Below are 13,940 nucleotides of genomic sequence, written 5' to 3'. Positions count from 1 at the left end.
GGAGAGGTTGGTTGTCGATTGGGGAGTTGGTAACCTTAGGTCCTTTGCCTACCGGGAGTCTATTCTGTAGACTTCTGGGTCATCTCCCTCCTCCTCTTTGTCCTCGTCATCCTCATAGTAGTCCACCCCAGTTTGGTCGTCCAACGTTACCAATTCTGGATCCTCATATTGTAGTGGATCCTCACTATACTGAGTGTATGGCTGTACGTAGAAAGGGTCAGAAGACCGAGTTTGCGTTGGTGCCTCAACTCGAGGTTTCTTACCAGGGGGTTGCGGGTCCCTAGACCCTGAGGGAGTAGCCCAGTCAGGGGTATAGGAGAGGAAGGGATCTGGGTTCGTGGCATAGATGTCTGCTAGGGATGGCATTTTAGACATAACTGTCTATATCCTCACTGGACCATTCTTTGGAGCTGGGGATTACCCTTTCCTGGGAGGGTTTCCCTGCTGTGACCTGACTGGACCTATGGGCTTGTGCAGGGGTCTTGGCTAGCTGTTTATCAGAAGACTTAGCACTGTCTTTATGTAGCAGAGGTGTAGAAGAAGGCTGAGATGTTTTCTTCTTCTGTTTTCCCCCCACCCCATGAGTGGAAGAGTGCTTCCCTGGCGTTTTCACCTTCTCTGAGCTTTTCGACGTCTGGTGCCGAGATTCGGCGGTAGAGTCCCTTTCCTTAGAGTGAGGACGTCAGGATCTGGGAGCAGGCGTCGAGTGGTCTGCTGACGCGGACTCCTGGAGTGCGGCCTGGGGATGGTGGTCGGCTTCGTCTTCCGACGATCGTACCTCCATAACTTTAGTGAGTGAGGCACTCTTGGCAACAGTGGATGGTTGCCTGGTGTCATGCGTCGATCTTGACTGAGAACGCCCAGAGGACACCAATTCAGTGGACCGTTCTTTGTGTGCCTCTTTCCGAGAACTCGGCACGCGCGTCGAGTCTCGGTTGGACTTCGAGTGTTTAGTGGAAGTGATTTGGGTAGCGCCCGTGTCACCGGGTGTGCTCCCCATAGCTGCCCTGCCGGACAACCTTTCGAGGTGCGCTTGGCTGTCTTTCGATGCCACGTTGCCCTCGCCGTCCGATTGTACGGCGTCGCTGCCATCACTGAAGGTGCCCTCCACTTCCATGGCCTCTCGTTGCCTGGCATGGTGGGCCCAACGTTTGGTCGAACGGTCCTTTAGAGTCTTAACCTTGAACCGGCTACATGCTCTGCAGTTCGCCTTGGGGTGGTCCCTCAGCAAGCAGAGGTTACAGGTGGCGTGTCTGTCAACCCAAGGGTACTTGCGGTTGCACTTGGGGCAAAATTGGAAAGGGGTACCCTCCACATGCATCCTGTGGCAGCGGGCTAGTGTGTGTAGGAATATATATATAAATATATGTGAGTGTAGAGTATGTACCACCGCCACTCTCCCTACTTGAAGGACCGAGGGCAGAGGCCTTCGAAGGCCCAAAGTCCGTTGTGCAGCTCTAGACGGTCGTTTTCTTCTCCGGGCCGATGTCGAGCTTGGAAATTCGGTGACTCGACGTGGGAATGGAAGAAAGAGGGAAATATTATACTATTTGCAAAATTATGGCTAAAAGCCAGGGAACTCCGCGGAATGCTGGTGGAAAAAAACAATCTGAGGGTCCTAGACGTGTGAGGGAGCATGGGTACAGTGGACGTCACACTAGGGATAGTATTACTGGCATGCCCTGTGTCGACGCCCATTTTCGAGTTTCGAAAAACAAACTAATACTCTGCAGCTTCCACTAGATGTCGGCCTATGCACAGCATGTGATCCAAGCAGATTCCACAAGCCTCAGAAATATATATATCTATAGATAGATACATTATTCACCATAATCGTATTTCTGAAGCTTGCATCTGCTCAGATACACATGCTGTGCATAGGCCGACATCCAGTGGAAGCTGCAGAGTATTAAAGTTGTTTTCGAAATTGGAATAGGGACATCGACAGGGCATGCGAGTACTACTATCCTTAGTGTGACAATCACTGTACCCATGGTCCTTCACGTGTCGAGGTCCCTTAGATGAACAAGTTACTTATCAACTGGTAACGTTCTTTCGACTGGATGTTCCTCCAATGCATTCCACATCTTTGACATGTGATGTCCACAGCTGTGCACTTCGGAAACTTTTTCGGCAGATGGCGTCCTGCGTCGATGGCGTCAGGTCCTTGTCCCTCGAGGGCCTCCGTCGAGGACGATGTCACAGGATGTTATAAATAGGACGCATGGCGCCCGTAGCCTCAGTTTAAGTTATTTCCCCCCAGAACGTGTGACCCCATTCTGATGCCTGCTGGACTGCACTTAGCCTTGCGGAAACGGAAGCTGCAATCGCATAGGAAATTCTCCTGAGGGGCAGGCTGGGAGGGCGATGTGGAATGCGTTGGAGAAACATCCAGTCAAAAGAACGTTACCAGTTGCTAAGTAACTTGTTCTTCGAATGTACTGTGTCCTCCAATGCATTCCACATCTTTGACAGACTCAAAGCAGTACCAGTAAATGGAGGAGGGAAAAGAATTTAGAATACCCAATTAGATTGCGGAATAAAGAACCGCCTTCCCAAAGTTCATCTCCTGACCATGGATTGTATCCAGGGAATAATGTTTTACAAATGTATGGATTGAAGCCCAAGTAGCGGCATCACAAATATTCCTAATAGGAACACCCGGCTGGAGGGCGGTGGAAGTAGCCATGCCCCTAGTGGAATTAGCTCTCAACCCTTCAGGAGGGTCTTTACCCACCAACCGGTAACACTCCGTAATGGTAAGGATAATCCACCTGGACAAGGTCTGTTTGGTAACAGCCTGGCCCAATCGGTGTCCAGCATATCCTACAAAGAGTTGATCGTCCACTCTGACCCTGGACATCCTAGAAATGTAAAAGCTAAGAGCTCTCCTAGGATCTAACCGATGGAGACACTCCTCTTCCTTACCAAGATGAGGAAGGAGGGTAGAAAGATGGAAGAACCACCTTTTGACTCAAATGATATTCAGAGACTAACTTAGGTAGAAAAGAAGGACGTACTCGCAGTACAACCCTGTCCTTGTGAAACACAGTAAAGGGTGGCTTAGCTGAAAGTGCCTGCAATTTACTCACTCTGCTAGCCCAAGTAACCGCAACCAAGAACACAAGGACAGTAATCTCAAAGGACAAGAGTGCAAAGGTTCAAATGGAGCACTCATGAAAAATCTCTAAACGAAATTCAAATCCCAAACCAGCACCTGGAAAGGGGACGGCGGGAATACATTAGTCATTCCTTTAAGAAACTGAGAAATCAAAGGAATCTTGAAGTAAGAACATTCTTCAGACGAGTGCTTAAAGATAGACCGCGCTGCCCGGTAACCTTTAATGGTACCCACTTGAAGGCCCCTGTGGGCCAAAGAAAGCAAGAAAGACAAAACCATAGGAATGGAGAACTGAAAAGGATCAACATTGTGATCCTTGCACCAGGGATTTTGTTGCAAGCCGCCTGGCCCAAAGCAACACATCCATCACGTCATCCGGGAGGTCCCAATCCTTATACCTCAACCTTTCAGATACCAAGCGTGAAGGTTGAGCGTCTTGACCTCTGGATGGAGAACCTAACCCCCCCCCCCCGCGCAAGAGCAGAACCTCTCTGTGGGGAAGACGGCGTGGAGTGCAGATGGACATTTCCCGGATGGCCCAATCTGGAGCAATGAGGATCATGCAGGAACCGAACCTCCGTAACCTCCGCAACACTTCAGGAATGGCGGGGACTGGAGGAAACACGCACAGCCGTGTGAATGACCAATCCACCACGAACACGTCTCTTAAGGCTCCTCTTAGAGGAAATTCCCTTGAGCAGAATCTCTCGCACTTCCGGTTGATACTGGTGGTGAAGAGATCCACCTGTGGGGTTCCCCAAAAGGTGAAGATCTCCTGAAGGACTTCCTCAGCCAACTTCCACTCGCGAGAGACTGTACTCTGCCTGCTCAGAGCATCCGTCGCCGCATTTGCGCCCGCCAGATGAACTGCCGAGAACGAATTTCCTGCTGGATGGCCAGAACCAGAGCTGCATTGCCTTTCTGCACAACAGGAATGACCCTGCCCCCCCCTTTTTTTGTTGAGGTAATGCATGGCCACTGTGTTGTCAATCATGACCAGGACACTCTTCCCCCGTACCGAGGGCAGAAAAGCCTTCAGGGCTAGCCTGATGGCTCTCAGCTCTTACAGACTGATGTGGAGTCTGGACTCCGACGGAGACCAACGACCAATGTTGGTCAAGTTGTTGGCATGAGCACCCCATCCTGTGAGTGAAGCGTCAGTCACCACAGTCACCTCTTGCTACAGTTGCCAAAACGGTTCCCTCTTCATCTGGTTCCCTTTGTTCACCCACCACAGAAGGTCCTGGGAGAGTGAACGTGGGATCGTAACAGAATCCGTCATCTTGCTGGAGAACTGCGACCACTGCATCTTGAGGACCCATTGCAGGGATCTCATCTGCAGCCTGGCCTCTGGCAACAGAAAAATGCAGGAAGCCATGAGGCCGAGCAACTTTAAGAATTTGAAAGCCGGGAGACTCTGGGCAAGTTGAAACTTGTCCACCAACTGTACAATGTGATGAGCCCTTACCTTGGGAAGCAAACACTTCCCCAAGGACGTATCCAGCACAGCCCCGATGTACTGGAGCTGTTGGGAAGGTGTCAGGTGCAACTTCTTGAAATTCAGGGAGAAGCCCAGGCAGGTGACACCGAGATGATCCAAAGCTAGCTTGGGATAGCACGCCTGGATCAGACAGTCGTCCAGGTAGGGGTAGACGTGAACCCCCGCCCCCCCTCGCCTGAGGTACGCTGCCACCACCACCATGAGCTTGGTGAAGACCCTCGGGGGGGAGGTCAATCCAAACGGCAGGACTCGAAACTGAAAGTGCGAGTCGCCAGCGGCAAACCTCCGGTATTTCCTGTGCACGGGATGGATCGGCACATGGAAGTAAGCATCCTTGAGGTCCAGAAACACCAACTAATCCTGAAGTTGAAGGACCTGGAGGACTTGAGAAAGAGTGACCATCTTGAACTTGTCCTTCCGGAGGAGTTTGTTCAACCAACGCAAGTCCAAACCCCCGTCTATCTTTGGGATCAAAAAATAAGGGGCATACCATCCCTTGTTCTTCTCCGCTACAGGCACCAGTTCTATAGCGCCTTTCTCCAGCAGGGACAAGATTTCCTGCTCAAGGAGCGGATCCGGAAGCTTCAAAGAGTTTCCCTGGTGGATTGTCGTGAGGCTGCTGAAGGAAGGGAAGACAGTAGCCGTGGGCTATGGTATCCAACACCCGCACATCTGAAGTAATGGCCGCCATTCTTTGAGATGCTGAGACAGTCTGCCCTCAACCGGCAAACCATGGGACATGGCCTCATGACTGTTTGGAAGCAGCTGCGGTAGTGCCTGAAGGCAAAGAGGCAGCTGCCTGAGCGGCTCTGGCACCATGATTTCCTCGTCCACCAAGGGTACCTTTCCGCTTGCCCCTTTGACTTGTGGCCCCTCTCGTACTACCAAAGGAGGAGTAGTACCCAAAGGAACCTCCCCTCCACTGCTGTCCCCTAGTATGAAAAGGCTGAGGTTGACGCAGTGTGGCGCTCAAAGACTTTGCAACAGCTTTTGAGGTCTGCAACCTCTCAAGGCTCTCGTCAGCCTTGCTGCCGAATAAATGTGTGCCATCAAAGGGCATGTTGAGAAGGCAGGCCTGCACATACGGAGCAAACCCCAACTTAGCCAACCACGCAAATCTGCGTATCACAGTGCTCGCAGCTATGGATCGGCTAAAACTGTCGGCCAAATCCAAACACGACTGAAGGGATTCCCACATAGCATCCTTGCTGTCTTGCACGAGAGCAAGGAAACCATCCCTTTCTTCCCCCCTTGGGAATATGCTCAGCCGCCAAAGAAACAATTCCACAGAGTGCGTGAGAACTTTGCCAAGGCACACGTGGAGTTGGCCGATTTCAAGGCCATGCTCCCAACAGAAAATACCTTCCGGGCCCAACCGTCGAAGTGCTTGTATTCCCTATCCGGAGGGATGGTAGGGTACGCCGCCTTCCTCAAGGTGGCCGTAGCCGCCTGAACCACCAAACTCTCAGGAGTGGGGCGAGTAGACAAATAGCTGGGGTCGCTAACGGAAGAGTGGTATTTCTTAGTAAGATTTTTATTCACAGCCGGAAGAGATTCTGGGCACTGCCAAGCAGCTGCCACCCTTTTCTGCAAGGTAGAGTGAAATGGCAAAACAGGGTCAGAGGACGGACCTTGATCCAAGATGTCTGTCAGATCATCCTGCACAAAGTCTTCTGGAGGACTAAACCAGCCCAGATACTTTGAGACTCGTGCCATGAGGCTCCTATAAGAAGACTCTGCATGAGCCCCAGGCTCAGGTCTACCAAACTCCACTTCTGGGGAAGTGTCCAGTCCACTTGCATCATGGAGGGTTTGCCTCAACTCCTCCAACTGACTGCCCTCAGAAAAAATTGGAGCATCATCAAGTTCACCAGGTTCCGCAACCTCAGACCTTTCCTCTTCTTCAAAAATATCATCCAGAGGGGGTTGAAACCCAGGTCTGGGGACAGAAGAGGGCCTGGAGGCCAAAACCAGCCTCACAGACTTCGATGTAGTCTTCCTTGGAGGATCCATGATGTCTGGGTACTCCAACGGCAAATTTCGAGAAAAGATTCCTGAAGGCGCCGATAGCGGCGAAGGCTTTCACATCGAGAGTGTCGACAACCTCGACGTCAGGATCGCCGAAGGCTTCAGCATCGGCACAGGTGGTGACGGCCCCGTGGGCTAATATGACGGCAAAGCATCGACGTCCGAATCAGACGGACACGCGCCTTACGAGTCGACGCCGGCCCCGAGCCCTCAATAGGTTGCTGTGGTCCCGCTGGAGACTAGGACCGAGACCTACAGACACGTCTCCTGCGACCTTTTGATTCCTTGTCCGTACGGGACCTCGATGGCTCCCGATGAGTGTCGCGTTGCGAACCCGAGCCCGAAGGCGTGCGAACCACGGAACAAGACTGATCCTGGCCGGCTTCTACAGAAGGCGTGACCGGACACGTGTCCTGTGATTGAAAAAACGCCATCATGGATTTTCGAAACGCCGCACATTCCTCCGGAGTCGAGGACTTCGTAGGGCACGAAACCTTCCTCGAGGGACCATTCTCCAAGGAGGACGGGGAAGGCGACCAGTGACAGTGCTTCCTGGAGTGCCGTGACGAGGAAGACTAGTGGCAGGAACCACTCCGGGACCGAGATCCTCGAAAAACCTTCCGACGCGGAGGGTCGCCCCTCAAGTCGTTGGTGGAAACCCCCTTGGACTTGGAAGTCCGGGACTTCACAGGCTTAGAGCCCCTACCTACCTGGAGCTTCCCCTTCCAATCCCGCAAGGCCTTGGCCAGATGCAGAGGGGTCCAGCGGGCTCATGGTGCCAAACCTTCCAGCGGGTCACCAGCGCTTCCTCGACTCGGCTTCTTAGTTTCAGGATACTTGGATCCTGTCCTTCGTTCAATAGATCGACATGGTATGGTGTACCCAGAATCTCCTTTGCGCCAAAACGAAGATGACCCAATGGGAGATCTGCTCACATACAGGTACACCGTACGTGGACCAATCATGGACCACGGTGGTCCCAGACATTCACAGCACACCAGACTCTCTGGCACGCAAGATGTGTATTGGAACCAGACAGTCCAACCCACATCCTGGAAGCACACACACAAGGCATGCAGAAGCCCGCAAAATCTTGGCATTCGCAGGGGAATGCATGCCCAAATAAGGACTGAGCAGGGTCGGCTAGACCTGGGGAAGGTGAAGGGTCAAGGTGGCCAAAGGACAGGACAAAGAAAATTGTGACACGGCCATTTTGGAGCCAGGCCACCTATTTGTGCCAAACACTGTAAACATGGATTACCTGGCTGGAAAGGGTTAAAAATATATGAAAAGGTAAGCTGCCACCAGCCCTGTCAAAGGCACACCTGTACTTCTAAAGAAATCCTTTGAGGGTGTCTAGGGCCTTTAGAATGACAGTAAGACCCAAGTACACTGTACTGTAAGGTTCATTGTGCACTTGCAATGTGTTGCAGAAAAGTTGTAACATTGACCAGGACGAAGGAAAACAAAGTCTGCCAGTACCGACTATCTTTAAGGGCGTGTCAGTTTCCCCACAACAGTGAGCGAAAAGCCCAGGGGAGTGCAGCAGAAGGCTGTGCTCCACTGGCAAAGTCAGACTACGGTGTAAAACAGCAGCAAAACGTTGGGGGTACACAACTGGAGGGAAAACTTCACATAAATGGGAATCTTTCAAGACACTATTGTGTCTAACTTCTGTGTGAATGCCTACTGCCTTTTCCTTACTATTCTTTAAGCACTATTAATACTTGTCCCTTACCATGAGACTTATGTATTAGGTTATCCTCCCCTTGCTGTTACAGCCTTTCTGGGTCCCTGTTTGATCAGCAAGGTTCATGGGCTTTGCTAACATTCCAGGTGGTTTTTCTCTCCCTGGCGAGTATTGTCTTTAACTTACCTTATATAATACCAAGTCAAAATTAAGACAGCATTAATCAGTAACCAGGAGCTGTCAATGGAGAACAAAGAGCTAGTGCAGAGCGTTCTGTAAATCTAACTTCCACATAAGATGCAAACATAACATTTTGTCCATTATCTATGGCTCCATATGCTTTAAACGTTGTGTAGATGTGTCCTAATGTGTATTTATAAATTGTCCGAAATGCAGAGTTAAATTCATATATGTGTGTTTGTTCAGCATCAGATCGCCTTGGGAGCCAAAAGCAGCTCCTGGTAGTTGTTGGTATCAAGCTAACTAGGCTCTTGAAGGCTACAAGCGGGAGGTTAGCGTGCTGCCCTCAAATTCGAATCCTGATAATACCATCAAGGGAGTTAGCTCACAGACACTGTCATTGCATGTTCTGTATATGGGCTTAGTGCAGATAGTGCCTACAACAGCAATTATGTATTAGGAGCTTTAGACTATCATCGTAATCACAAGGAGCTTCTCTGTGCCTAACCCACATCCCTTTTCATATATTTGGATCATGTTCCACTTGCACATCCGGGGATTAGCGGGCATGTTTCTTGGTTTCTGAGTGCATGTTGTTTGAAACATATTACTGATCTTCCCATTTCCCTAGCCATATCTACTGCCAATGCTCTCCGGATGGCACTGGTTAACCTGATTGACTCTTGGGCTGCAACATACCTCATCATTTGTGGCCCCCTCATTATGACTGCAACCAATTTGTTTACTGATCTCCAGAGGCCTACACACACCCTTATATGATTGGGAGCGGTATGAGAAGTCATAGTCCCTGCCAGGATGAGAGAAGCGTTGCTTGGAACGAAAGGATTTAAATGGACACCACTGTTCTTGAGTGCCAAGTGATCTGGCTAGGTTTGTGTCGGTTTTGATTGCTTATAAAGTGTCATCGACCCTCTTCCCGAATAGGTATTCACTAAAACACGCGTATTCAACACTTTGGTTTGGGGGTCGGGCTTAAAATTAGTAGCCCTTAGCCAACCCGGATACTGCCGCTGGGCAGGACAAAGACTGATATGCGGGGACATTTCTTCTCTGTGAAAGGGACAGTGAGCTTAAGACTTGGTAGAGTCTCTCCCAGGGGTTATTCACCCAAGAACAGGTCATTGGGCTGTGTTTGTGCTGGTAGAGAGATTCCCAGACCCCCCCTTTGTTCTCCTTTTGTAATCGGCTGGCAGTCTAAAATGGGGCCGATTTTGGACCCCATCTCCCAGTCATAGCAAGTGAGGATGGCTAGAGAATTTGTTGCTTTAGTTGTGGTGGCAGAAATGGATATAATCTGCTTACCAAAGGCATCAAGCTGCCTTCCCTTTCCTTGTGTTGAAGGACGGCACATGGTGACAAAGGTTAAGTGGATCTCTTCCGTGCAGCCACTGTGAGCACTGGGACTGGGCTGTGTTCGTAGACATTTTGGAAAACTGTACAGAGCTCTTTTTTTTTGTCAAAGCAATCGTTTTTAGTTGGGCTTCTTCATGGCTACAACTACATGGTCTCAGATTTCTGGGAATAGAAAGCTTAGTCTTTCGTGACCTTTTTCGCTGTTGAAACAGGAAACCTTCTTTCCTTTTTTCAGTGGGTAAGATAGCAAACATTTTCGCACCCATTCAGGGTAGTGGTATGAAAAGCGCCTAGTTCGTCTATGAGCAAATCCATGTGGAGGGAATTCCTGCGGGTCTGCGTCAGCCCATACTAGGTCATCAAACTCCCAGAAGATAAAGTGTGTGTGGAGGTAGTGTCCTGTGGTATGTTCTCTTGTATTCAGAGTCCGAAGAGGGATCAAGTTGGTGTAGGAATGGATGCTCTTCAGATGGAGGCAGTCTGAAAGACTTAGTAGGAGCAGGAGGCTGCAAGGCATTCACAATAGAGAATCAGCCCTCGGAGGGATGGAAGGAACTCTAGCTTGACCCTCTGACATCAAAGTATGTAGGGAGCTAAGAATGCCCATGGCCAAATAATGTGCTGAGGGACCAGGTTGTTCTTTTGGCTGGGAAGGGACAGATAATCCCAATGAATGGGAGGGACCAAGTTGCTCCATTGGCCATGGTTTTAGTGGCACTGGAGGTGGCAATAATGGTAATGGTTGCCCAAGTAGATCATCTTCAGAAAACACATCCCCTGGGCCTTCAAAATCTGTGTCAATAGTGTGCTCATTATAAGGAGTGACATTAGAAGGAGGCACATAATGTTACAGCATAAACATTGAATCTCTTTGGAGACTGAGGACACTTCTGTGAGGTGCCTGGACACTGATGCGTCGACGGCGGATGAATAACCAGAAGCAACGACTGAGTTGTTGACAGATTGGTAGTCGACGAGCGCGTCAGTGGGACCATATTAAGTGTCGATACTGTAGTTGTCATTGGCAAGGTAGTAGACAGGATCGCCCACGGGGGCTTAATCAGCGTGGCCATGGATGATGCTGTGGTGGACAGTTTATGAGAATGCTTTGTGAACAAAGGTGTGGACGAAGATCTACTTGTCGAAGACACCATAGCCTTAGATGAACCTGCAGTCATCAGCAGTCAACAAGATGACGATTTTGAAGAAGAGGCAGATTTGTGAGTCAAAGGAGGCGCATCAGGAACCTCCTGAAATCTGGTGTAACCATCCTTATTCACCCATTAGCTTTTGGTGCTCTCTTCTTAGGATCCAGATCTCTATAAAGAGGTGGTGCTTTCTTGCTGCCTGACAGAATGCAGAGACACTGAGCGATTCACTGGAGCAGTGTCTGAGGCTATAGTGCCTTCATCAAGCCAGACAACTAGCTTCCTGTGCCTTTCTTTTAGAGTTTTACTTGAAAAGGATTGACAAACAGAGAAAGTATCTACATTGTGGTCCAGATATAGGATATAGAGACGTTCCTCATGTCGGTCTTCAATATAGAGGTTCTTCAGCCTGCATGTAGAACGGGTTTTGAAGAATACTTATCTGTAGATGTAGAAGGAAATACACTTTGTAGCTGTAGGCAGAAGATTTGTGTGGAAAAGCACTGAGTAAAATGTAGACTGCAGAGAGGACTCCCAACTCTAAATGTGCGGTAAGTAATCTGAAGATGGCCTCCAGGGCTGGAGCTAAGGAAGGCACTACTTATTGGCTTAGAGTGAATAACCCAAAAGGAGTGTAGAAGCACACTAAAGTGAGTACAGTTTCCTGTTTTCATTGAAACTGCTTTATTACTACTGAGGATTTCCCAGCCTCATGACAGGGAATATTCAACAGCATGTGAATCTATGAAGGATCTAATGTTGGAGACGAAAAGAAATACATATATTAGCTACTGCATGGTTAAATAGGCTGCATTAGCAATACAAAGGTTTTGCTTAAGAAACTTTAGGGAGTGCCTCTAGTAAAATATCCTTTCCCATTGCCAACTGGCCTTGCCTGCTTCAAAGCCTGAATTATATATATTCCATTGACCAAGTACCTGACACCAAAGCTACAAGCATATCCTTCTACTGACAGAGTACACAACCTTGAGTATCCAAGGTGTAATGACTCACAATGAATAGAAATGTCACGTCTGCGCGTCAAGCTTTACGCATTCAGTCCATCTCTCACTACTTTGCATGTGTAGAATGCTGCATAAAACCTCTTTCCTTAAAAGTCATGAGGTGAGTATATTGCCACTAATAAGCCTAAGGCTCTGTGGACTAGGGAATAAATATTCAGTCCGTTCTCTTGTAAACAGGTGGCTTTGTCATGGTGTCCAAATGGCCTCAAGATGGTTTAATTCCGTCTCCTACTTTGGTTCTGTCAGTTGTTCACAGGTGAAGCCGCAGTGCCCCTCTCCTAAAGTCTGGGGTAAGCAGTGGGCCCAGTCGACAACCCCAGACAACAAGAAAGCACGTGTTAGTCCTGACATGGAGATTCAACAACCATAATCGTAGTTTGGGTGCGGGTGCGACTGAGAATGTGCAATTCCTTATCTTACCTCCTATACCTTCTACGGGGCATCTTTCACTAACAATGCAGAGACCAGGAATGGGGGAACAGGCTCTGGGGCATTTTCCCGTATACCACCTTCTGATCGACATATCATAGTAGGTGGTCACCCAAAGCCCCAAGGGTCTCTTTTACCCTTGATGGCAATGACAGGCATATTAAATGTGCTTAACATTTCTGTTGCTTGCTATATTGTACATTAAATAAATATTAAGGGATAAGACTTTTTTTTAAAAAAAAAGCAATTCTTAAAAGTGAGAATAGAGCACAGACTGATAAAAACAAGTGTTTGATAAACGTGTCCCATGTACTTGCCTGGAAAATCCTTGGAATTTCTTTGGAATCAGCTCTGTACACGTCCGTCTGAGTCACTGGCCGCACATGGAACAATTTGCTGTAAGAGGAAAGATTTTCAAAGATTAAATTTTGTCAAAACGAAATACCACTCTCACTAAGCTTGAGCAGTCTCTTTAAAGCAATAATACAGCTTGCATGTTGATTAGACACTTATTTACATAATTAGGACAGTAACCATTAGTAGATGAAGGCAATAAGGCTAGTGTAAACAAACATGTGCATTACAGTACCACAAAGCAACACCACATCTTCAACACAATGCTTTATATACGTACATTAATATTGAGCCATATACATTCCAACCTCTCCTAAAGAATTTCCAAATGCCACTCTGCCATCCGTCACTGGGTGGCATTTTGAGGTTTTATTATGGTCTCCTATTTTCTGTGTTTTATTTTTGGTGGTGGTTTTCCTGTGCTTTAAAAAAACATGGGATCTGTGCTTTCTAATTTTTACGCTTAAAAATGTATGCCAAAAAATCATTGATTTTCTTGATGCATGTTACATGTTGAAGCAACAGAGTCACAGTGTATAAAACGTTACTTGAAACAATATTTCCTTCACAAGAGAAATTTTGCTTCAACCATATGGATAACTTGCCATTTGGCACTGGCTTCACAATGCCAATTGGCTTACATTCTTTCTATTAACGTCAGGAAGCCCATAGATCTGCCTCACTGCAAGCTTATGTAAAGGATGGTCTGCTCCAACTGTTACATCACCCCCACTCCAGGCCTCTTCCTGTAACAATTGTAGAAAATGTAAAGTAAAGCATTCCAAAAACCGAGCCTTTAAACAAGAAAATCATGTTTCTGGTTTCCACTGAAAAACAAAGACCTGGTATTTGTAGGTGTTAGCAGGTTTTTATCGATTTAAACCTCATGCAGTATGCCTTACTTCTGCACAACTCCTCCTAAAATAACAAACCCCTTTATATGCCAGCCTCTAACATCCCTCTTCTCTCCCCAATTTATTTTTTCCTCTATGCATCCCTCCCTCCCCCAACCCCAAAGTAAGTACGCTTTGGGTTCTCTTTGACCGCAATCTAAAGCTCATTCACTCCCCTAGAGCCACCGCTTCTGGGA

At 48.4% G+C, this 13,940-nt stretch overlaps 1 protein-coding gene across 3 annotated transcripts in view; it reads right to left on the bottom strand.

Annotated features, from left to right (window-relative positions):
* ROCK2 (Rho associated coiled-coil containing protein kinase 2) overlaps nucleotides 1-13,940 on the bottom strand; it is a 1,440,935-nt gene that overhangs the window by 39,065 nt on the left and 1,387,930 nt on the right. For all 3 annotated transcript variants that reach the window (XM_069605961.1, XM_069605962.1, XM_069605963.1), the window contains one exon: nucleotides 12,814-12,892. In XM_069605961.1, the coding sequence (XP_069462062.1) occupies nucleotides 12,814-12,892 (79 nt within the window). The remainder of the gene's footprint in view (nucleotides 1-12,813; nucleotides 12,893-13,940) is intronic.

This window comes from Ambystoma mexicanum, chromosome 4p (assembly GCF_040938575.1).
Source record: "Ambystoma mexicanum isolate Mex_15411 chromosome 4p, UKY_AmexF1_1, whole genome shotgun sequence".
Taxonomy (NCBI): Eukaryota; Metazoa; Chordata; class Amphibia; order Caudata; family Ambystomatidae; genus Ambystoma; species Ambystoma mexicanum.
This window is presented reverse-complemented; position numbering and strand designations above follow the sequence as displayed.